General features: G+C 49.1%; 2 protein-coding genes across 2 annotated transcripts in view; both read right to left on the bottom strand.

Annotated features, from left to right (window-relative positions):
• Positions 1 to 3,859, bottom strand: part of LOC137537022 (uncharacterized) — a 135,884-nt gene extending 132,025 nt beyond the window's left edge. Inside the window, exon 1 of the mRNA XM_068259178.1 lies at positions 3,301 to 3,859. Within this exon, the coding sequence (XP_068115279.1) occupies positions 3,301 to 3,805 (505 nt within the window). The 5' untranslated portion in view covers positions 3,806 to 3,859. The remainder of the gene's footprint in view (positions 1 to 3,300) is intronic.
• Positions 3,860 to 3,982: 123 nt separating this feature from the next.
• LOC137537021 (gastrula zinc finger protein XlCGF48.2-like) overlaps positions 3,983 to 22,710 on the bottom strand; it is a gene marked incomplete at its 3' end in the record, with an annotated part of 54,269 nt that continues 35,541 nt past the window's right edge. The window contains exons 2-6 of the mRNA XM_068259177.1: positions 6,005 to 6,120; positions 5,735 to 5,869; positions 5,242 to 5,305; positions 4,809 to 4,906; positions 3,983 to 4,180 (exon numbers count right to left, since the gene is read on the bottom strand). Of these exons, the coding sequence (XP_068115278.1) occupies positions 3,983 to 4,180; positions 4,809 to 4,906; positions 5,242 to 5,305; positions 5,735 to 5,869; positions 6,005 to 6,109 (600 nt within the window). The remainder of the gene's footprint in view (positions 4,181 to 4,808; positions 4,907 to 5,241; positions 5,306 to 5,734; positions 5,870 to 6,004; positions 6,121 to 22,710) is intronic.

The following is a 22,710-nucleotide window of genomic DNA, read 5'->3' as shown; positions in this document are numbered from 1 at the left end:
TGGTGGAGGAGGACAGCAAGGGACTGATTGGCCTGAAGGGGGCTGGAGGAAGCCCCAGGTATGTATAAAACTTTTCTTTTCATCCGTCTCAGGTACCCTTTAATTCGTAGTCACCAAACCAAATTTTAACAACATATTAAATGATTTGATTTCATGAGCAAAGGGAGTGCATACATTTGCATAAATCAGCATCAACACAGAATTATTTCCATCTCATTGACCATCTCTATTAGTGACACGGCTACACATTACCGTAGTCTTTATTTTTACAGCATATATGTTATTTAGTATATATAAGAGATTCCTGTGTACACATCATATATATAGTCACAATCAGATGTGTATATCTGACTTTAAAAATACGGGGACTGCTTTATTGAAGCAGCACAAGTAACTATTTTTTGATTGGTTTCTTTAATTGTTGTGGACTAAGCACAGCTATTACTGTATATGTAAATTATTTATGATGACTATTAACTGAGAAACAGAACATTTTATCATATTTTCTATTTTAATTACAGTTTAAATTCATTAGGAGTCGGTGCATTTTTTTTCCCGACTCCAACTCCAGGCACCCAAAATTGCTCCGACTCCACAGCCCTGAGGAAAACTGGGGGATGATCATTTATTAACAAGAAAAGTAATAGTGATTTTAACGTTTGGATTGCCTGGTTAGCATCCTTATTACTTGTTTACCAGATAAAAATAAAGAATTGATTTTTTATTTTATGCCCGACAGGTACACTTTAAGTAATTACCCAAATTGGTTACTTTTTTCCCTTCAGGTTCACATTAACACACCTGTAGCCTTACTCTAACCAAAGACCGGGGGGGGGGGGAAGGGTGTTGTGTGCCAGGACCTAGGGAGTACAAATCCTGTAGATTATTAAACCTGTAATGTAAACTTCAGCTCTAGTGATTCAAGAATCTACAGGTGGTAGGGTTAATAAGTCACTAACTTGCCCATAAATCATTACACGTCTGAAGCTCCACCCCCCCCCCCCCCCCTTCCCAGCCAAAAGGTTGTGGCGTTTTCTGCCAGAAGTGTCTCGAAGCACGGTGCCCATGCCCACCTCAGTTGCCATGGCCCACCACACGGCACCTAATAGGTGGCTGCTAAGCTGGGGCGGGCGTGTCCACAGAACTTCTGCCAGGGTTAGGAAGGGTGACGCTTCAGACGTCTAATGATTATTAATATTTTATATTAATAATTTATGGGCGAGCTGATAAGTTATTAACACTGGCACCCACTGATCCTTACATCACTAGGCATTGCTGATACCTGACATACATCCTAACCTTAAATATCCCTCTTAACCACCACCCTCCTTTTTCCTATTGCTATTGTTAACTGCATTTATATAGAGCCAACATATTAAGCAATAAATAAGGTTACAGACATTGATAATGGGAGTGACAGTCAACAGACAATAAGCAATAAGGTACACAATGCCATATCATACACTGGAGTAATAGTATCAGGAATTAAGGTTCACATTACTCTGTGAGTAGAGTGCACAGATACACAAGGAGGGGGGGCCCTGCAAGGCTTACAGTCTAAGGGGGGGGGGGGGGATATGATAACATAGGGCTGAGTAGAGATGGCCCGAATAGTTAGCCTGCGAGCAGTTTTCTGCGCAGGTCAGGTATTCGTGCTATTCGACCAGCACTTTGACCCCTTACATCACAGTCAGCAGGCACATGGTAGCCAATCAGCCTGCACTCCCTCACCGATCCCCCCCCCCCACCCCGTCCTCTATAAATACGCTGCAGTATCTGCCATGCTCCAGTCTGTCTTTAGCTGGACTAGAGAGAAGAAGGGAGAGACATTGCTGGAGAAAGGGAAAGCGTTAGTTAGGCTTGTCTATTTTGAGCCTCGCTGATTGATAGCAGTGTAATCATACCAAACAGCCCTTCTAAGGGCTATTTCATCCTTCTGCTGTGTTGTTTGTGTATGTGTCCACAGACCACAGGCACCATTATGCCCAGTTCCCACTACAAGCACAATAGTGCTCCAGGGCCTGTGTTATTATCACTGTATTGTGTTTGAAGTGTTGCAGCATTCTCAGTGTCTGTGTGTTAGTGCACAGACAGCACACTGGCACAGAGCAACACACGTGCCCACTTACTCTGATATCGAATTGTGTGCCATATAAAAGCACCTTTTTCCCCACAACTGCTGCAGGGCCTCTGTTACTATCACTGAATTGTGTTTGAAGTGTTGCAGCATTTCTCAGTGTCTGTGTGTTAGTGCGCAGACAGCACACTGGCACAGAGCGGCACATGTGCCCACTTACACTAATATCAAATTGTGTGCCACATAAAAAAAGCACAAGCACAGTTTTACCACTAGTGCTCCAGGGCCTCTGTTATTTTCACTGTATTGTGGTTGAACTGTTGGGTATCTCGGTGTGTGACACTACACAGCCCACTGACCACCAGAGCCGTGTACACTACTGCTATTGTTGCTGCCATATTCAGTTGCAGGCATCTCCACTGCATTACTTTTCACTGATTTGCTCGCCCTTCACTATAGAAAGTGCATTCACCAGTGTGGCATTTCTTTGTTTGTGTGCCTCTGAAACCCATGACTGGTGAACACCCAATGCTCACTTAGACTCTGTACTCTAAGGGTTACCCTCACCTCAGTGGGATGGTTAACAGAGGACCACCTTACAGAAACACAACAATTAAGAAAAACATTTATTCTATATTTACCAGAAGTGAGAGGGATATGGGGGCTGCCATATTTATTTCCTTTTAAACATCACCAGTTGCCTAGCAGTCCCTCTGATCCTGTGTCTCTAATACTTTTAGCGACAGACCCTGAACAAGCATGAAACAGATCAGGTACTCTGACTCAGCTGACTCAGGTTTTACTGGATAAGCCATATGCTTGTTCCAGGGTTTTGACTACTTAAAAACTACTTATGCCAGAAGATCAATCGAGCCGCCAGGCAACTGATCATTTACATGGAAATAAATATGGCAGCCTCCATATCCCTCTCACCTCGGGTTCCCTTTAAGCAATACCAGTTGCCTGGCTGTCCTGCTGATCCTCTGCCTTTTAGCCATAAGGGTCTATGGCTAAAAGGCAGAGGATCAGCAGGACAGCCAGGTGAGGGTCGAACAAGCATGGAGCTGATCAGATGTTTCTGACATTTTTGTAAAATCTGACAAGATTTGCCAAATAGATCAGCAGGGCTGCCAGGAAACTGGTATTGTTTGAAAGGAAATAAATATGGCAGCCTCCATATACTTCTTGCTTCAGGTTCCCTTTATTGCTTGCTGATTACTCACCTGTTCTGCCCTCTGTAACAGTGTCCTCCTCTTTATTTGTCCCTCTCATGTCACCCTCCTCCATAGACTGCTGATCACTCCTCACATACGACTCTTCTTCCTCTTTAATTGTCTTCATCATGTCATCCCCTTCCATACACTGCTGATCACTCCTCAAATATTCCTTTTGTTCTTCCTCTTTAATTGTCCTAATTACGTCACCCTCCTCCATAGACTGCCGATCACTCCTCACATACGTCTCTTCTTCCTCTTTAATTGTCTTCATGTCATCCCCTTCCATAGACTGCTGATCACTCCTCACATATGTCTCTTCTTCTTCCTCTTTAATTGTTCCCAGCATGTCACCCTCCTTTATAGTATGTTGATCATTCCTCACATACGTCTCTTCTACTTCCTCTTTAAGTGTCTTCATCATGTCATCCCCCTCTATGCACTGCTGACCACTCCTCAAATATTTATCTTGTTCTTTCTCTTTAATTGTCCTCATCATGTCACCCTCCTCCATAGACTGCTGATTATTCCTCGCATATGAATCTTCTTCCTTATTAATAATTGTCTTCATCATGTCACCCTCCTCCATATATTGCTGATCCCTCCTCACATATGTCTCTTCTTCTTCCTCTTTAATTGCCCTCATCATGTTTCCCTCCTCCATAGACTGCTGATTATTCCTCGCATATGAATCTTCTTCCTTATTAATAATTGTCTTCATCATGTCACCCTCCTCCATATATTGCTGATCCCTCCTCACATATGTCTCATCTTCTTCCTCTTTAATTGTCCTCATCATGTTTCCCTCCTCCATAGACTGCTGATTATTCCTCGCATATGTCTCTTCTTCCCCTTTATCCACAGCACTTACAAATACCAGCTCTCCAACCTAAGTGCACAAAAAGAGAGAGAGAGAGAATTTAAATGATACCGAAGTTCTACATTAAATTCTAAAAATGACACCCAGTGTGTGTGTTTGAGGAGGTGCGCGTAGGCTAACCACCCCTCATGTGGCCCGGTGTCTACCACCGTTCCCATGCTTTTGCTGTCGTTGTCCAGGTCCTGGTCAGAGCGGTTGGCGCCCTCTGACCCGAACATACTGTACTGTGCTGTGCAGTATGTCCTCTTGGGTGGCTTGTGACTGCGCTTGCCGGGAACCCAGTGTGCTGTACGCACGCACGTGCTGCTCAAGGGAACATACTGTACATGCACAACGCAGTATGTTGGGTCAAAGGGTGCCGACCGCTCCAACCAGGACCTGGACAATGGCAGCAATAGCGGGCAAACGGAGGCAGATGCTGGGCCACGGGAGGTTCGGTAAGCCTATGAAGAAGACACAGACGACAGGTGAGTAGATGCAGAATGGAGGGGAAACAGCATAGTGGGAATGGGCAGGCTTGCACTGGTTCTGTGAGCATCCGCAGCCCCTCTTTGTCACAAGTATAACACATGCGCTTCCACCCGCTGGATCGGGGAGCTTTTAAGGCTAGTGTGAACCTAGCCTTAGCCCCACTTACCTGATAACAGTGGGGGATGGTGAGATCTTCCTGTAGACAATCATGGGAATAAAGAGGACCTGTACATCTCTCGGGTGGGTTTCTGTTATTGGATCCATCTAAGAAACACACACGCAATGACTGATAAAAAAATGTATGTTATGCACTAAACAACAGTAACAGACTGTCTGTGCATGGTAGTTTTACTGTTACTAATGTCGGGGGAGTATCCCCCATTTACTCATTAGCACCACACATGTTCCCATAGCAACACATGGTGCTAATGGGTCAACGAATGATGCTCCCTCTGCGTTAGTAATAGTAAATCTGCCACGTGGACACTTTACATTGCATAGCACATCAGGCCAATTGTCTTTATGTGATTATCAGGTGATGGGGATCTAGGTGGACCCTCCGTACTGCTCTCTCTTTTTACAAGAAAGTCTCCTCTTACCTGGTGATGTGAGGGGCGGCTGAATCTCCACCATGGCGTCCTTGTGTCCTTTATGCTGCCACTCCTGCATGGAGAAACAGACAGGGACATCCTGACAAACATAATTATTATTTTAGTATTTATATAGCGCCAACATCTTCCACAGCGCTGTACAGATTATATATATTGTCATGTCACTAGGTGTCCCTCAGAGGGGCTCACAATCTAGTCCCTAACTTAGTCATTGGTCTATGTATGTATCGTAGTCTAGGGTCAATTTAGGGGGAAGCCAATTAACTTATCTGTATGTTTTTGGGATGTGGGAGGAAACCCACGCAGACACGGGTAGAACATACAAACTCCTTGCAGATGTTGACCTGGCTGGGATTCGATCCAGGGACCCAGCGTTGCAAGGCGAGAGCGCTAACCACTACGCCACTTTGCTGACAGTCACCACCCAGACACACCCCTTGTTGTTACTGAACAAGGTCCCATAATTGCCAGCACCGCTCACCTCTCCTGTCAGCAGCTCCATCATCTTCATGGTGACTTCCAGAATCTTCTGCTTGTAGTGTCTCTCAGACATAAGGGAGTGAGGTTTGGGCACCATGATGGTCACATAATCACCAGACTTCAATGGAGGAAAACTCTGTATCAAAAGACCCACAATAATGTCAAATGATCTCCCCGAATCCTCCTCACCGCTCTAGTCAGGTGAGTGGTTTTATGAATAGAGATAAGAGTTACTACTATATGTTATGTGATCTCCCAGAATCCTCCTCACCTCTCCATTTAGCAGGTAGATGATCTCCAGGGTGAGATTGAATATCCTCTCAGTCGTGTGACTTTGGTCCTTGTCCATTCTCAGTGAAGTGGTCATGTGATCCATACAAGATGCTCCTGCATTTGAATAGATAATAAGGGGAAGATAATCTAGGTTGTACAGTTGTCAGTGGCAAAACATCCAATACAGAAGCTCCCCCAGCACCCCCCATTGCTGTCACTTGTGAGTGGTATGGCCATGCAGAGTATTGCAGGAAAGCGTGCTGCAGTCCTGACCTCCTATCGGTCTTCTCTCCTCACATTTATGGATGAGGATATAAGAAGAGGCAGAGACTGAGGCTAATGGGAGCAGAGGACTGGAGCACACTGTGACAGCTAGCTATAAATCCATGGAAATCCTTCTTTTTACTACGATACATGGAGGTGGGGGAAGGGAGCAATACTGGATTGTGAAAATGTTTATACAGGGGAGAAATAGTATTACTGGGGTGGGGGTGACATTAGATACTGGAGGATAATGGCAATACTGGGGAGACATGTCTATACTTGAAATGGCATTACTAGAGTGGGGACATTAAAACATTACATACTGAAGGATAATGGCAGTGGCAGGGGGGGGGGGGGGGGGGGGGTCTTGTACAGAGGAAGCATGGCTATACTGGTTGGGCATGTTGTCAGTCTTGGCTCTGTGATGTGACTGAGCTGAATTATTAATAGTAAGGTGAGATAACCATAATCCAGGGCAGAAGTGGAGGAAAGGAACATTAGTAAAATGCAAAACACAACAGTTATATAAAAGTCTCTTGTATCGAAATTACTTTAAGGGGGATGATCAGGATAGTGACAGGTGTTCTATGACCTCCTCTGTAACAAAGTATGTCCACCCGACCTCTGCTCTGCTCTATATATAACAGGAATAATACAATTACCTCTTCCAGCAATATGTCTTCTTTACTTCCTGCAACTTTTCTTCCTGGTGTGTTACATCACTTCCGGTCTATGGGTTACATCACTTCCTGCCTATGTGATAGTTCCCTCCTACTTTGTAAGTATGTCCTGGAAAGGAAGGTGAATAGGCTAACTGCTCTGCTATTGGTCATGTCTAGGAGAACTCTTGGAGAAGCATGCGATTTGTTTGATCAGTTGATAGATTTGCAAAGCTCTGATTTGCTGTGATCACATCCAGTTTTAGCACATGATCATGGCTAGCAAATCAGAGACTAAACTGCTGCCTCACTTGTGGATTCACATGCACTCAGTTATGTATTATTTACATCGCTAGCAGGTGGTAAAAGCCAGGGCCGGCCATAGGTTTCACAGCGCCCTGAGCGTAACCAGATTTTGGTGCCCCCTCCCCCCCAAATTCATCCTCTTTGCGTGTGAGCACACCACACACATACACTAATGGGGGGGGGGGGGGGGGGTTCTGTTACCTAAATACACTAAAAGGGGATATGCGACTTAAAGACTAGTAGCCTAAGCCTATAAACACTAAAGGGGGATCTGCCTACATAAACAAGACTAGTAGCCTATATACACTAAGGGGGTCGGGGGGATCTGCCAGATTCCCCCCCCCCCCCCCCCCCCCTTTAGTGTATATAGGCTAAGGCTACTAGTCTTGCAGTCGCAGATCCCCTTTTAGTGTATTTAGGCAGCAGATCCCCCCCCCCTCCCCCATTGGTGTATCTAGCAGCATAAGCATATTCCCCCTTTAGCGTAGGGAGGTTGGGGAGCCTTACTTTTTGCTGGTCAGTCTTCTCTTCTTACTGTCTGCAGAGCAGTCTGCAGACTTAGTGCCAGTGTAGGTGCCAGGATTTAGGGAGCAGGACTCGTCGTCACTCAGGACATTGTCACAGGGCTGAGTGGCACACGTGCTGCGCGCTTCTCTGCAGCAGCCTGAGGCTCAGCGTGCCTCCGTCCATCCTGATTCCTGACATATAGCTATAAGTCCCCCCCAGTATAGGTAGCCAGGCATAGGTGACCCAGTAAAGGTAGCCGGCTATAGATCCCCCCCAGTATAGGTTAGTAGGTTAGCCATGTAGGTGTCCCCAGTATAGGTAGCCAGTATACTTGCCCCAGTATAGGTTAGATAGGCATTTGTCCCAGCTATAGATTAGATAGGTAGCTGCCCCCAGTGTATAGGTTAGATAGGTAGGTACCTACAATATAGGTTAGATAGGTAGCTGCCCCAGTATAGGTTAGATAGGTAACTGCCCCCAGTATAGATTAGATAAGTAGATGCCCCCAGTATAGATTAGATAGGTAGCTGCCCCCAGTATAGATTAGATAGGTAGCTGCCCCCAGTATAGCTTAGATAGGTAGGTGCCCCCAGTATAGGTTAGATAGGTAGCTGCCCCAGTATAGATTAGATAGGTAGCTGCCCCCAGTATAGGATAGATAGGTAGGTGCCCTCAGTATAGGTTAGATAGGTAGCTGCCCCCAGTATAGATTAGATAGGTAGCTGCCCCCAGTATAGATTAGATAGGTAGCTGCCCCCAGTATAGATTAGATAGGTAAGTCCCCCCAGTATAGGTTAGATAGGTAGCTGCCCCCAGTATAGATTAGGTAGGTAGCTGCCCCCAGTATAGATTAGATAGGTAGCTGCCCCCCGTATAGATTAGATAGGTAGCTGCCCCCCATATAGATTAGATAGGTAGCTGCCCCCAGTATAGATTAGATAGGTAGCTGCCCCCAGTATACTTTAGATAGGTAGCTGCCCCCAGTATACTTTAGATAGGTAGCTGCCTCCAATACAGGTTAGATAGGTAGCTGCCCCCAGTATAGGTCAGATAGGTAGCTGCCCCAGTATAGGTTAGATAGGTAGCTTCCCCAGCGTAGGTTAGATAGGTAGGTGCCCCCAGTATAGATTAGATAGGTAGCTGCCCCCCAGTATAGGTTAGATAGGTAGGTGCCCCCAGTATTGGCTAGATAGGTAGCTGCCCCCAGTATAGATTAGATAGGTAGGTTCCCCCCCAGTATAGATTAGATAGGTAGCTGCCTCTTCAGTATAGGTTAGATAGGTAGGTGCCCCCAGTATAGATTAGATAGGTAGCTGCCCCCCAGTATAGGTTAGATAGGTAGATGCCCCCAGTATTGGCTAGATAGGTAGCTGCCCTCAGTATAGATTAGATAGATAGGTGCCCCCCAGGATAGGTTAGATAGGTAGGTGCCCCCCAGGATAGGTTAGATAGGTAGCTGCCCCAGTATAGGTTAGGTAGGTGCCCCCCGTGATGGAGGGGGGAGCCGCAGCCGGGGGAGGGTAGCCCGACCTCTCCCTCCCTTCCTCTCCGGGCCACCCTCCGTGCTCCCCCCTCAGACTGCAGCAGAGAGAACAACTCACCTCCCTGGTTCCGATCGCCGGCGCCTCTCACTTGCAGTTGCCGCTGGTCTCCTCTTATACATAGTCACTGATACACACTAAACTTCCTGCTTAACAGGAAGTTCAGTGTGTATCAGTAACTATGTACAGTAGAAGAGGAGACCAGCGGCAAGTGAGAGGCGCCGGCGATCGGAACCAGGGAGGTGAATAGTTCTCTCTGCTGCAGTCTGAGGGGGGAGCACGGAGGGTGGCCAGGAGAGGAAGGGAGGGAGAGGTCGGGCTGCCCTCCCCCGCTGCGGCTCCACCCTCCATCACAGTGGCCGCACGTGCATGTTTGCCCCCCATGCCCCATCACCCCCAGCAGCAGCGGCACCAGGGGGCGGGGCGGGCGGAGCGAGACGGACCCAGTCGGGGCCGCATCTTCCGTATTAAAAACACATGCGGCCAGGCGGCGCCCTGAGCGATCGCACCGGTCGCTCAGGTCAAAGGCCGGCCCTGGTGAAAGCTACGCTGTGAGGGGCAGGAGTGCATGCTCAATCTTTCTGGCCATTGCACATACCATGCCTCCGCACACGCCATCTCGCTTAGCAGGCATGTGCTGGTGCACGTCGACTAATCAGAGGGACAAGGTACAGAAGGACATGTAGACAGAATCATAGCATTCAGCTTGCAAATTATTATTATAGATCATCATAAGTATACCGATTGGCTGTATATTGTACTGGTTAAGGGCTTTGCCTTTGACACAGGAGACCTGGGCTGTAATCTTGGCTCTTCCTGTTTAGTAAGCCAGCACCTATTCAGTAGTAAACCATGGAGGTTATATATAATAGCAAATATATAGGCGCCAAGGAACAATGGAACCACCGCAGAGAAGAACAATGTCCAAAAGTTCAGAAGTCAGGCATACATCAAAAGTCAGCGCAGGTTTAGAAAGTCATCGTATGTAGGGAATGGTAAATTCTTCACCACAATATATCAAATGCTCACAGGTAGGTATCCGTCAAACATCAAAACAAGAAAAGGCTTACCAGCTCCCATCCCAACAACCCACATTATAAGGTTGTAAAATGGCTCAGGTCACAGATGACGTCCAGGGAACATCAGACGTCGTGAAGATCCAGTGGACATCCGTATGGAGGTAAAGTTTCAGGAATTTACATAGGAAAATTTATTTAGATAACATTTCTTTAAAAGGCAGTAGATATAAAAACAATAACTCACATACAGGGCCCATAAACTGGGAACCCCGGAAGATTAGCGCGCATGTAATGGTCAATCGTAGATCAATAGACAATGGTGCCGCCTGTTACCTTCCCGACCGGTTTCGCAGTCTTGCGTCATCCCCTTATGGGCCCTGTATGTGAGTTATTGTTTTTATATCTACTGCCTTTTAAAGAAATTTTATCTAAATAAACGGGTTACGCTGAGATATTGCCGTTTTTGTTTTCCTATGTAAAGTCCTGTTTTGATGTTTGGCGGATACCTACCTCTGAGCATTTGATATATTGTGGTGAAGAATATATCATTCCCTACATACAATGACTTTCTAAACTTGCGCTGACTTTTGATGTAAACCATGGAGGTTGCATTTATTTCCTTTTAAAGAGGAGTTGTTAGTGTCTCTGAAAAAAAAACCCCCACATACATAAGTAGATAAATACTTGCTGTACTTACATAACATATGCATTGCACTGTCCATGTTTTGCTTTGCAGCGAGTTATAATTGGTAAATAAAGAGATTTCCATTCCTGAGAGGTTCCATTTTAGGTTGACTGTGTGTGAAGCCAATCGTGATGTCATATCCTCCCTTACTGTTTGCCCTTCCCCTTCTGATTTAGTATGCATTAGCCCTCCCTCTTCCCAGCCCTCAGACACTCCCACTAAGCTATATAGCAGGAAGTGGATTCTCATACATCATCATTGTGCGACTCTGCATTGCTGAGCTTGTATATGTCTGTCTGAGGACAGGATGTCAAAAACTGCTAAAGAGGATGAGTGATTTTCCCAACTTACTGAAATCCTCTCTGCATGTACGTTTTTGCAGCAGTGACATAGCCTAAAGACTGCCCTTGTTTTCATCCTTCTCTTTATTACACATTACTTTTCATGCACACTGAATCCTCTTTAGAGGTGTGTGACAAGCATGAGCAGTTACTGGCTAATGATAGACAGACCAAACAATGTGTCATGTCACTAGGGATGCTCAAATTCGGCTTTGGGAGATATCCGGATTTTTGCTATCCGGATATCTCCCAGTAATGCTGTGCGGGCTGGGCGGGGGGGGGGGTCAAGCTTACCTCTCTGACGTCTTCTTCGGTCGTCCCTCGGCGCCTCCCACGATGCGCTCCATGCGCGTCACGTGATTACAAACACTTCCTCCTTCAACCCGGAAGGAGGAAGTGTTTGTAATCAGGTGACCGCCGCTTGGAGCGCATCGTGGGAGGCGCCGAGGGACGACCGAAGAAGACGTCAGAGAGGTAAGCTTGACCCCCCCGCCCAGCCCGCATAGCATTACTGGGAGATATCCGGATAGCAAAAATCCGGATATCTCCCGAAGCCGAATTTGAGCATCCCTGCATGTCACAACTCCTCTGCATAGTCCCCAACCGTCCCGTTTTCGTCGGGATTCTCCCGATTTTGGGGGGCTATCCCGGTAAGAGCCCCCCAAGTCCCGGGCGGCTGTCAGTATTGACAGCCGCCTGTAGCAGGAGGAGAGCAGCGCAGTGGAGGGAAAGCGGTGGGCAGCGGTGGAGAAGGGGGCCATCTCCCCCCCTTCTCTCACCTTAGGTGCTTTCCATCCCTCGCTCTCTCCTCCGATGTGTGTGTGGCTGACTGGCGGTGGCGCTTGGCAGCGGGCGGGACTTACCTTCCGTGTCGCTCCAAGCGCCGGCCGGAAGTTCTGGTGCCGCAGCCGCTGCTCTGGTCTGGATCAGGCCAGAGTAGTGGCAAATCATCCCGCGCCAGCGACGAGACCAGACGGAGGACACGGAAGGTAAGTTCCGCCCCTCTGCCAGCCACCGCACTTCATTCCGGAGGGGACAGCGAGGGAGGGAGAGCACCTTAAGGTGAGAGAAGGGGGGAGATGGCCCCCCTTCTCCACCGCTGCCCACCGCTCTCCCTCTTCTCTGCTCCCCTCCTGGGGGGGGACACCTGGCTAACTATTCTGGGGACATATACACCCTGGCTACATATACTGGGGACATATACACCCTGGCTACATATACTGGGGACATATACACCCTGGCTACATATACTGGGGACATATACACCCTGGCTACATATATTGGGCAAATATACACCCTGGCTACATATACTGGGGACATATACACCCTGGCTACATATACTGGGCAAATATACACCCTGGCTACATATACTGGGGACATATACACCCTGGCTACATATACTGGGCAAATATACACCCTGGCTACATATACTGGGCAAATATACACCCTGGCTACATATACTGGGGACATATACACCCTGGCTACATATACTGGGGACATATACACCCTGGCTACATATACTGGGGACATATACACCCTGGCTACATATACTGGGCAAATATACACCCTGGCTACATATACTGGGGACATATACACCCTGGCTACATATACTGGGGACATATACACCCTGGCTACATATACTGGGGACATATACACCCTGGCTACATATACTGGGGACATATACACCCTGGCTACATATACTGGGCACATATACACCTGGCTACATATACTGGGGACATATACACCCTGGCTACATATACTGGGGACATATACACCCTGGCTACATATACTGGGGACATATACCCCTGGCTACAGATACTGGGGACATATACCCCTGGTTACATATACTGGGGACAACTGGCTGTCATTATGTGAATTTACTGGTTAAAAGCTGTCTCTTATGTGCATTTACTGGTGAAAAGCTGTCTCTTATTATGTGCATTTACTGGTGAAAAGCTGTCTCTTATTATATGCATTTACTGGTGAAAAGCTGCCTCTTATTATGTGCATTTAGTGGTGAAAAGATGTCTCTTATGTGCATTTAGTGGTGAAAAGATGTCTCTTATGTGCATTTAGTGGTGAAAAGCATTCTCTTATGTGCATTTAGTGGTGAAAAGCTTTCTCTTATGTGCATTTACTGGTGAAAAGCTGTCTCTCATGTGCATTTACTGGGGAAACACTGTCTCTCATTATGTGCATTTACTTCATATTTTTTTATGTAACTACATTAGCTGGTACTACATTACAGTTAGCCCCACCCACGGGCAGGGTATATGAGAGATATATTTATTAAAAAATATAAGGGCATCAATATTAAAATAAAAAAAAAAAACTTCAAAAAACTTTATAGTAGGCGTGACTTGGGGGGGTTAGGGGGTGTGTTGGGGGTGTGGTTAGGGGTGTGGCCTGTGTCCCGATTTCTAATTTTAAAATGTTGGGAGGTATGCCTCTGCACACTTATATTGTTGCAGTTTATCATGGGTGTATCTGTAATACAGTATATACAATTCCGATGGAGAGGAAAGGGACAGGCAGGAGGCTGCATGTACTGTACTATGGAGAGGGGAGGGACAGGCAGGAGGCTGTATGTGCTGCCCTATGGAGAGGGGAGCAGAGGCAGAAGGCTGCATGTGCTGCCCTATGGAGAGGAGAGGAGAGGCAGGAGGCTGCATGTACTGTCCTATGGAGAGGGAAGGGACAGGCAGGAGGCTGCATGTACTGTCCGATGGAGAGGGAAGGGACAGGCAGGAGGCTGCATGTACTGTACTATGGAGAGGGGAGGGACAGGCAGGAGGCTGTATGTGCTGCCCTATGGAGAGGGGAGCAGAGGCAGGAGGCTGCATGTACTGTCCTATGGAGAGGGGAGGAACAGGCAGGAGGCTGTATGTTCTGTCCTATGGAAAGGGAAGGGACAGGCAGGAGGCTGCATGTACTGTCCTATGGAGAGGGGAGAAGAGGCAAGAGCCTGCATGTGCTGTCCTATGGACAGGGGAGGAGAGGCAAGAGGGTGCATGTGCTGTCCTGTGGAGAGGGAAGGGACAGGCAGGAAGCTGCATGTACTGTCCTATGGAGAGGGGAGCAGAGGCAGGAGGCTGCATGTACTGTACTATGGAGAGGGGAGGGGCAGGAGGCTGCATGTACTGTTCTATGGAGAGGGGAAAAGAGGCAAGAGGGTGCATGTGCTGTCCTGTGGAGAGGGAAGGGATAGGCAGGAAGCTGCATGTACTGTCCTATGGAGAGGGGAGGAGAAGCAGGAGGCTGCATGTACTGTACTATGGAGAGGGGAGGAGAGACTGCATGTGCTGTCCTATGAAGAGGGGAGGAGAAGCAGGAGGCTGCATGTGCTGCCCTATGGAGAGGGGAGGAGAGGCAGGAGCATGCATGTACTGTCCTATGGAGAGGGAAGGGACAGGCAGGAAGCTGCATGTACTGTCCTATGGAGAGGGGAGCAGAGGCAGGAGGGTGGCATGTACTGTCCTATGGAGAGGGGAGGAGAGGCAGGAGGCTGCATGTACTGTCCTATGGAGAGGGGAGGAGAGGCAGGAGGCTGCATGTGCTGTCCTATGGAGAGGGGAGGAGAGGCAGCATGTGCTGTCCTATGGAGAGGGGAGGAGAGGCTGCATGTACTGTCCTATGGAGAGGGGAGGCAAGAGGCAGCATGTACTGTCCTATGGAGAGGGGAGGCAAGAGGCAGCATGCACTGTCCTATGCAGAGGGGAGGGGAGGAGAGGCAGGAGGCTGCATGTACTGTCCTATGGAGAGGGGAGGCAAGAGGCTGCGTGTACTGTCCTATGGACAGGGGAGGAGAAGCAGGAGCATGCATGTACTGTCCTATGGAGAGGAGAGGCAGCATGTGCTGTCCTATGGAGAGGGGAGGAGAGGCAGCATGTACTGTCCTATGGAGAGGGGAGGAGAGGCAGCATGTGCTGCCCTATGGAGAGGGGAGGAGAGGCATGAGGCTGCATGTACTGTTCTATGGAGAGGGGAAAAAGGCAGCATGTACTGTCCTATGGAGAGGGGAGGAGAGGCAGCATGTGCTGTCCTATGGAGAGGGGAGGAGAGGCAGCATGTACTGTCCTATGGAGAGGGGAGGAGAGGCAGCATGTACTGTCCTATGGAGAGGGGAGGAGAGGCAGCATGTACTGTCCTATGGAGAGGGGAGGAGAGGCAGCATGTGCTGTCCTATGGAGAGGCAGGAGGCTGCATGTACTGTCCTATGGAGAGGCAGGAGGCTGCATGTACTGTTCTATGGAGAGGGGAGGAGAGGCAGCATGTGCTGTCCTATGGAGAGGCAGGAGGCTGCATGTACTTTCCTATGGAGAGGGGAGGAGAGGCAGGAGGCTACATGTACTGTCCTATGGAGAGGGGAGGAGAAGCAGGAGCATGCATGTACTGTCCTATGGAGAGGCAAGAGGTAGTGTTGGGCGAACAGTGTTCGCCACTGTTCGGGTTCTGCAGAACATCACCCTGTTCGGGTGATGTTCGAGTTCGGCCGAACACCTGATGGTGCTCGGCCAAACCGTTCGGCCACATGGCCGAACTAAGAGCGCATGGCCGAACGTTCCCCGAACGTTCGGCTAGCGCTGTGATTGGCCGAACGGGTCACGTGGTTCGGGCCCGAACGCGCTCTGATTGGCCGAACGGTCACGTGGTTCGGGTAAATAAATACCCGAACCACGTCATATCTCCGCCATTTGTCTGTGGGTTTAGCTTTGGGTAGGCAGGCAGGGTAGTTCGCTCTCCAGCCACGCTAGCCAGGGCCCCCCCCAGTCATTGTGTGTCGCTGCTGGGAACAGTAGTACACCGCTCGCTCAGCCACACTATATATAGCATTGTTTACTGCCACTGTGTACCTCGCTCAGCCACGCTATATATATAGCATTGTGTTTTCTGACACTCTGTGTACACGGCTTAGGCTAGTCTGACTAATATAGCATTGTGTGTACTGCCACTGTGCAGTGTGCACCTCGCTCAGCCACGCTATATATAGCATTGTGTTTTCTGACACTCTGTGTACACGGCTTAGGCTAGCCTGACTAATATAGCATTGTGTGTACTGCCACTGTGCACCTCGCTCAGCCACGCTATATATATAGCATTGTGTTTTCTGACACTCTGTGTACACGGCTTAGGCTAGCCTGACTAATATAGCATTGTGTGTACTGCCACTGTGCACCTCGCTCAGCCACGCTATATATAGCATTGTGTGTACTGCCACTGTGCACCTCGCTCAGCCACGCTATATATAGCATTGTGTGTACTGCCACTGTGCACCTCGCTTAGCCACGCTATATATATATAGCATTGTGTTTTCTGACACTCTGTGTACACGGCTTAGCCTGACTAATATAGCATTGTGTGTACTGCCACTGTGCACCTCGCTCAGCCACGCTATATATAGCATTGTGTGTACTGCCACTGTGCACCTCGCTCAGCCACGCTATATATAGCATTGTGTGTACTGCCACTGTGCACCTCGCTCAGCCACGCTATATATAGCATTGTGTGTACTGCCACTGTGCACCTCGCTCAGCCACGCTATATATATAGCATTGTGTTTTCTGACACTCTGTGTACACGGCTTAGCCTGACTAATATAGCATTGTGTGTACTGCCACTGTGCACCTCGCTCAGCCACGCTATATATAGCATTGTGTGTACTGCCACTGTGCACCTCGCTCAGCCACGCTATATATAGCATTGTGTGTACTGCCACTGTGCACCTCGCTCAGCCACGCTATATATATAGCATTGTGTCTACTGCCACTGTGCACCTCGCTCAGCCACGCTATATATAGCATTGTGTTTTCTGACACTCTGTGTACACGGCTTAGCCTGACTAATATAGCATTGTGTGTACTGCCACTGTGCACCTCGCTCAGCCACGCTATATATAGCATTGTGTGTACTGCCACTGTGCACCTCGCTCAGCCACGCTATATATAGCATTGTGTGTACTGCCACTGTGCACCTCGCTCAGCCACGCTATATATATATAGCATTGTGTCTACTGCCACTGTGCACCTCGCTCAGCCACGCTATATATAGCATTGTGTTTTCTGACACTCTGTGTACACGGCTTAGCCTGACTAATATAGCATTGTGTGTACTGCCACTGTGCACCTCGCTCAGCCACGCTATATATAGCATTGTGTTTACTGCCACTCTGTGTACACCGCTCAGCCAGACTATATACCGTTGTTTACTGACACTCTGTGTACACCGCTCAGCCAGACTATATACCATTGTTTACTGACACTCTGTGTACACGGCTCAGCCTGACTATAAAGCATTGTGTGTACTGCCACTGTGCACCTCGCTCAGCCACGCTATATATATAGCATTGTGTTTTCTGACACTCTGTGTACACGGCTTAGCCTGACTAATATAGCATTGTGTGTACTGCCACTGTGCACCTCGCCCAGCCACGCTATATATAGCATTGTGTGTACTGCCACTGTGCACCTCACTCAGCCACGCTATATATAGCATTGTGTGTACTGCCACTGTGCACCTCGCTCAGCCACGCTATATATATAGCATTGTGTCTACTGCCACTGTGCACCTCGCTCAGCCACGCTATATATAGCATTGTGTTTTCTGACACTCTGTGAAAACGGGTTAGCCTGACTAATATAGCATTGTGTGTACTGCCACTGTGCACCTCGCTCAGCCACGCTATATATAGCATTGTGTTTACTGCCACTCTGTGTACACCGCTCAGCCAGACTATATACCGTTGTTTACTGACACTCTGTGTACACCGCTCAGCCAGACTATATACCATTGTTTACTGACACTCTGTGTACACGGCTCAGCCTGACTATAAAGCATTGTGTGTACTGCCACTGTGCACCTCGCTCAGCCACGCTATATATATAGCATTGTGTTTTCTGACACTCTGTGTACACGGCTTAGCCTGACTAATATAGCATTGTGTGTACTGCCACTGTGCACCTCGCTCAGCCACGCTATATATAGCATTGTGTTTTCTGACACTCTGTGTACACGGCTTAGCCAGACTATATAGCATTGTGTGTACTGCCACTCTGTGTACACCGCTCAACCAGACTATATAGCATTGTGTTTACTTCCACTCTGTGTCTGCTGGGCCTGGGAACAGTAGTACACCGCTCACCCGCCACTGTATAGCATTGTGCTCTGTGTCGCTGCTGGGAATAGTGGTACTGTATAGCATTTCTGTGCTGCCACTGTACTGCTGCCAGTCAACGTGTACTGTAAGGATAAGTGAAATGAGGAAGAAATCCGGTGAAAGAGGAAGGGGCAAGGGAAGAGGTGTTTCCCCTGACGGTTCACGTACAGGCCACAGGGGAGCACCCAAGAAAACCCACTCAATACCGCCCATGTTGTCCAGGACAACAACCCTCACAAATCCAAAAGAACAGGACCAGATAATTACTTGGATGACCTCTCAAGCGTCCAGCAGTGGGTTAAGCAGCACCAGCACATCACGCACGAGGTCCGAGTCCTCAGCCAGTTACAAGGAGCCAGTGGGCACAAAGCTGACACAACCGGCAGCGACACCACGCACACAACTGCCAGATAACCAGTCCTATGAATTACCTCAGGACACAATGGGGTATTCGCAGGAGCTATTCCCAGCCCAACAAACTTCCACCTATGAAAGGTCAATGGAGGAACAGCCAGAAATGTTGTGCCCGGATTCACAACCATTAACTGTGGGAAATGCACCGCGCACTGAAATACAAGGCGAGTCCGAGGAGGACTCGGAAACCCAAATCCCAGAGCAAGTTGGGCAGGAGGGGTTGCAATTGCAGGAGGTCGGCCGACAAGATCTGGAAGACGACGTTGGAGTGAGCTGCGCAGAGGTTGTTCTGGGGAGCTCTACTCCACGGCGGCGGCACCCCACAATGACATATGACGAGTTTGAGGAGATGGAAGAGGAGGGTATGGACAATGTGGACAGAGACCCAGATTTTATTTGTGAACGAGAACATCGCCGTCGTAGCAGCAGCACAGATGAGTCTGTTGAAGAACCCACTGCTGCACGAGTTCGCCTTGTGCCACAAGGTAGGCGGCGCGCAATTTCAGGCACCACAAGCGTGGAAGTTAGAGTGAGAGGCAAAAGAGGAGGAAACAGAAATCGCCAGCAAGGAGGCAGGTGCTCCAAAGTCTGGGCTTTCTTTGAAGACTGCACTGAGGATGTTACCATGGCGATTTGCAAGGTGTGCAAGACTCGCCTGAGCAGGGGGAAAAGTATTAACAACCTCTCCACCACCAGCATGAGCCGCCACATGCTATCCAAACATCCCACTCTGTGGGCAAACGCGGCAGGACAGGGTACTAGCAACACTGCCTCCCTTGGGTTCACCAGACTCACCACCAGACCCGCCTCAGCAGCAGCAGTAGCCCAGCCATTGCGTGGTTCACAACATTCACAAACATCAGACGACGCTGACACTGTCACTTTCCGGAGTAGTGCTCTTGAGGTCTCCCAGTGTTCATCAAACACAACAACCAACAGCCCTTCCGTGTGCAGCGCTACGGTTCAGTTGTCTGTGTCGGAGATGTTTGAGCGCAAGAGGAAATTGCCAGCAAATGACCCCCGGGCCGTGGCAGTAACAGCCAGCATAGCCAAGCTTCTGGCCTGCGAAATGCTGCCATATCGAGTGGTGGAGACAAACAGCTTCAAGGGCATGATGTCAGTGGCCATCCCACGTTACGTGGTTCCCAGCCGCTACCACTTTGCGCGCTCTGCAGTGCCTGAGTTGCATGAGCACGTGGTCAGCAAAATAACCCGAAGCTTGAAGAATGCCGTTGCCTGCAAGGTTCACCTCACCACTGACACCTGGACGAGTGCGTTCGGCCAGGGTCGATACATCTCCCTTACCGCGCACTGGGTGAACCTTGTGGAGCCTGGCAGCGATTCCTCACCTGCTACGGCGCGGGTGTTGCCCACGCCGCAAACAGCTGCACCGCCGTCCCTCCCACTGGATAACAACAGCAGCACCTACCTCTCTGACTCCTTCTCCTCCAACGCATCTCAAAGCTGTACCTCTTTCGGAAACGCTAACCCAGCAGCAGTAGGATCGTGGAAGCAGTGCAGCACAGCTGTTGGCATGCGTCAGCAAGCGTTGCTGAAGCTGATCTGCCTTGGGGATAAGCAGCACACAGGGGAGGAAATTTGGAGGGGAATAAAGGAACAGACGGATTTGTGGCTCGCACCGCTGGACCTGAAACCGGGCATGGTTGTGTGTGATAATGGGAGTAATCTCATTCGCGCTTTAAGGTTGGCTAAGCTGACACACATCCCTTGCCTGGCGCACGTGATGAACCTAGTAGTTCAGCGGTTCCTGAGGACATACCCAGGCGTGGCCGATCTTCTGTTGAAGGTGCGTCGAGTGGCCAAACATTGTAGAAATTCCAGTACTGCTTCGGGGGCACTCGCCAAGATGCAGGAGCGCTTCAATCTCCCCCACCATCGCTTGCTGTGTGATGTCCCTACACGCTGGAATTCTACGCTGCACATGCTAGCACGCTTTTGTGAGCAGAAGAGTGCAGTGGTCCAGTACATGACGGCGCAGTACCGAGGCGCATCCGGACAGCTGCCAAGCTTCTGTGGATCCGATTGGGCCAACATGTTGGACCTCTGCCAAGTCCTCCAAAATTTTGAGCAATCCACGTTGCTTGTGAGCAGTGACAACTCTTCAGTCAGCATTACCATACCACTGCTGTGTTTACTGAAGAGGTCGATGTTAAAAATCAAGGAAACAGCTGTCATGATGCAACTGGGGGAATCTGAAGGAGAAAACGATCAGCGTGATGGTACCAACATCAGGCCATCCGCCTCAGGGAACGCTGGCCCCAGCAGCTATGACGAAGAAGAGGAGGAGGAACAGCTGGAGTTGGAGCAGGAATTTCATGCCACCACTGACGAGGGCCAGAGCGGTGCACGTTGGACTTCCACAATTCAACGCGAATGGTCAGCAGAAGCAGACCAGGAGGAAGGTGACGACTATGATGCATCACAACAACTATCACAACGCTCACAAGAGGATGATGAGGATTCTGGTAGGACTCTGGCACACATGGCTCAATTCATGCTAGACTGCATTGAACGTGACCCACGCATTGTGCGCATTCTGGACAACACCAATTACTGGGTTTATACCCTTCTGGATCCATGGTACAAACACAATGTTCCAAAACTGCTTGAAGAAAGAGTCAGACAGGTCAAAATGGAAGAATACCAGCAGGCCCTTGTGGAGACTTTAGAGAGGAGATTGACATCCTCCCCCTCCTCTAGCCAGTTGTACGCAGACAGACTGACTTCCGCAAACCCAGGACGACCAGGAGGGCAGCAAACAACGCAAGCCGCAGCTAGTACCCAAAAGGGAACGGTATCGGCAGTGTCCTTGGAGTGGGAACATTTTCTGACACCCATGCAGCAGCAGCCCACTGAACAGCAAGCGTGCAGATCCACCTCCAACACCGATCGCCTGGAGAAGATGGTCAAGGACTACATGTCAGATGACGTAGCTGTGTCGAACAATCCATCTGCACCCTTCAACTATTGGGTATCGAAGCTAGACACCTGGCACGAACTGGCAATGTACGCAATAGAGGTGCTGGCTTGCCCGGCAGCCAGCGTTATGTCGGAACGCTGTTTCAGTGCTGCCGGAGGCATCGTCACAGATCGGCGTATCCGCCTCTCTACAGAAAATGCAGACCGTCTGACTCAAATTAAAATGAATCAATCCTGGATTGGAAATGACTACGCAACACTCCAGGACCCCAACCAAGTAACATGACCAATGAACATCTGGGATGGTGTAGCGTTTCCGGTCCCTGTTTATTGAACCTCTCATCTGTATTACATTTATGACTGCATGGCGGCAAAAAGCATTGCTGCTATATCCGCACGCTTTTTGTCCTCATGCAAGGCCTGGGTTGTTGTGTCTCAAAAACCGTGGCCTTCTCCTCCTGCGCCTGCTCCTGTTCCATCACGTCTGCTGCTGCTGGGTTAGCGTTGCCGCGTGGTCCCTGTTTATTGAACCACTTATCTTTATTACATTTATGACTGCATGGCGGTACAAAGCATGCTATCCGCACGCTTCTTGCCCTCATGCAAGGCCTGGGTTGTTGTGTCTCACAAAGCGTGGCCTTCTCCTCCTGCGCCTCCTCCTGTTCCATCACGTCTGCTGCTGCTGGGTTAGCGTTGCCGCGTGGTCCCTGTTTATTGAACCACTTATCTTTATTACATTTATGACTGCATGGCGGTACAAAGCATGCTATCCGCACGCTTCTTGCCCTCATGCAAGGCCTGGGTTGTTGTGTCTCAAAAACCGTGGCCTTCTCCTCCTGCGCCTGCTCCTGTTCCATCACGTCTGCTGCTGCTGG

The sequence above is a fragment of the Hyperolius riggenbachi genome, chromosome 10 (genome assembly GCF_040937935.1).
Source record: "Hyperolius riggenbachi isolate aHypRig1 chromosome 10, aHypRig1.pri, whole genome shotgun sequence".
Taxonomy (NCBI): Eukaryota; Metazoa; Chordata; class Amphibia; order Anura; family Hyperoliidae; genus Hyperolius; species Hyperolius riggenbachi.
The sequence above is the reverse complement of the archived record's forward strand: the minus strand, read 5'-3'. Positions and strand labels throughout refer to the sequence as shown.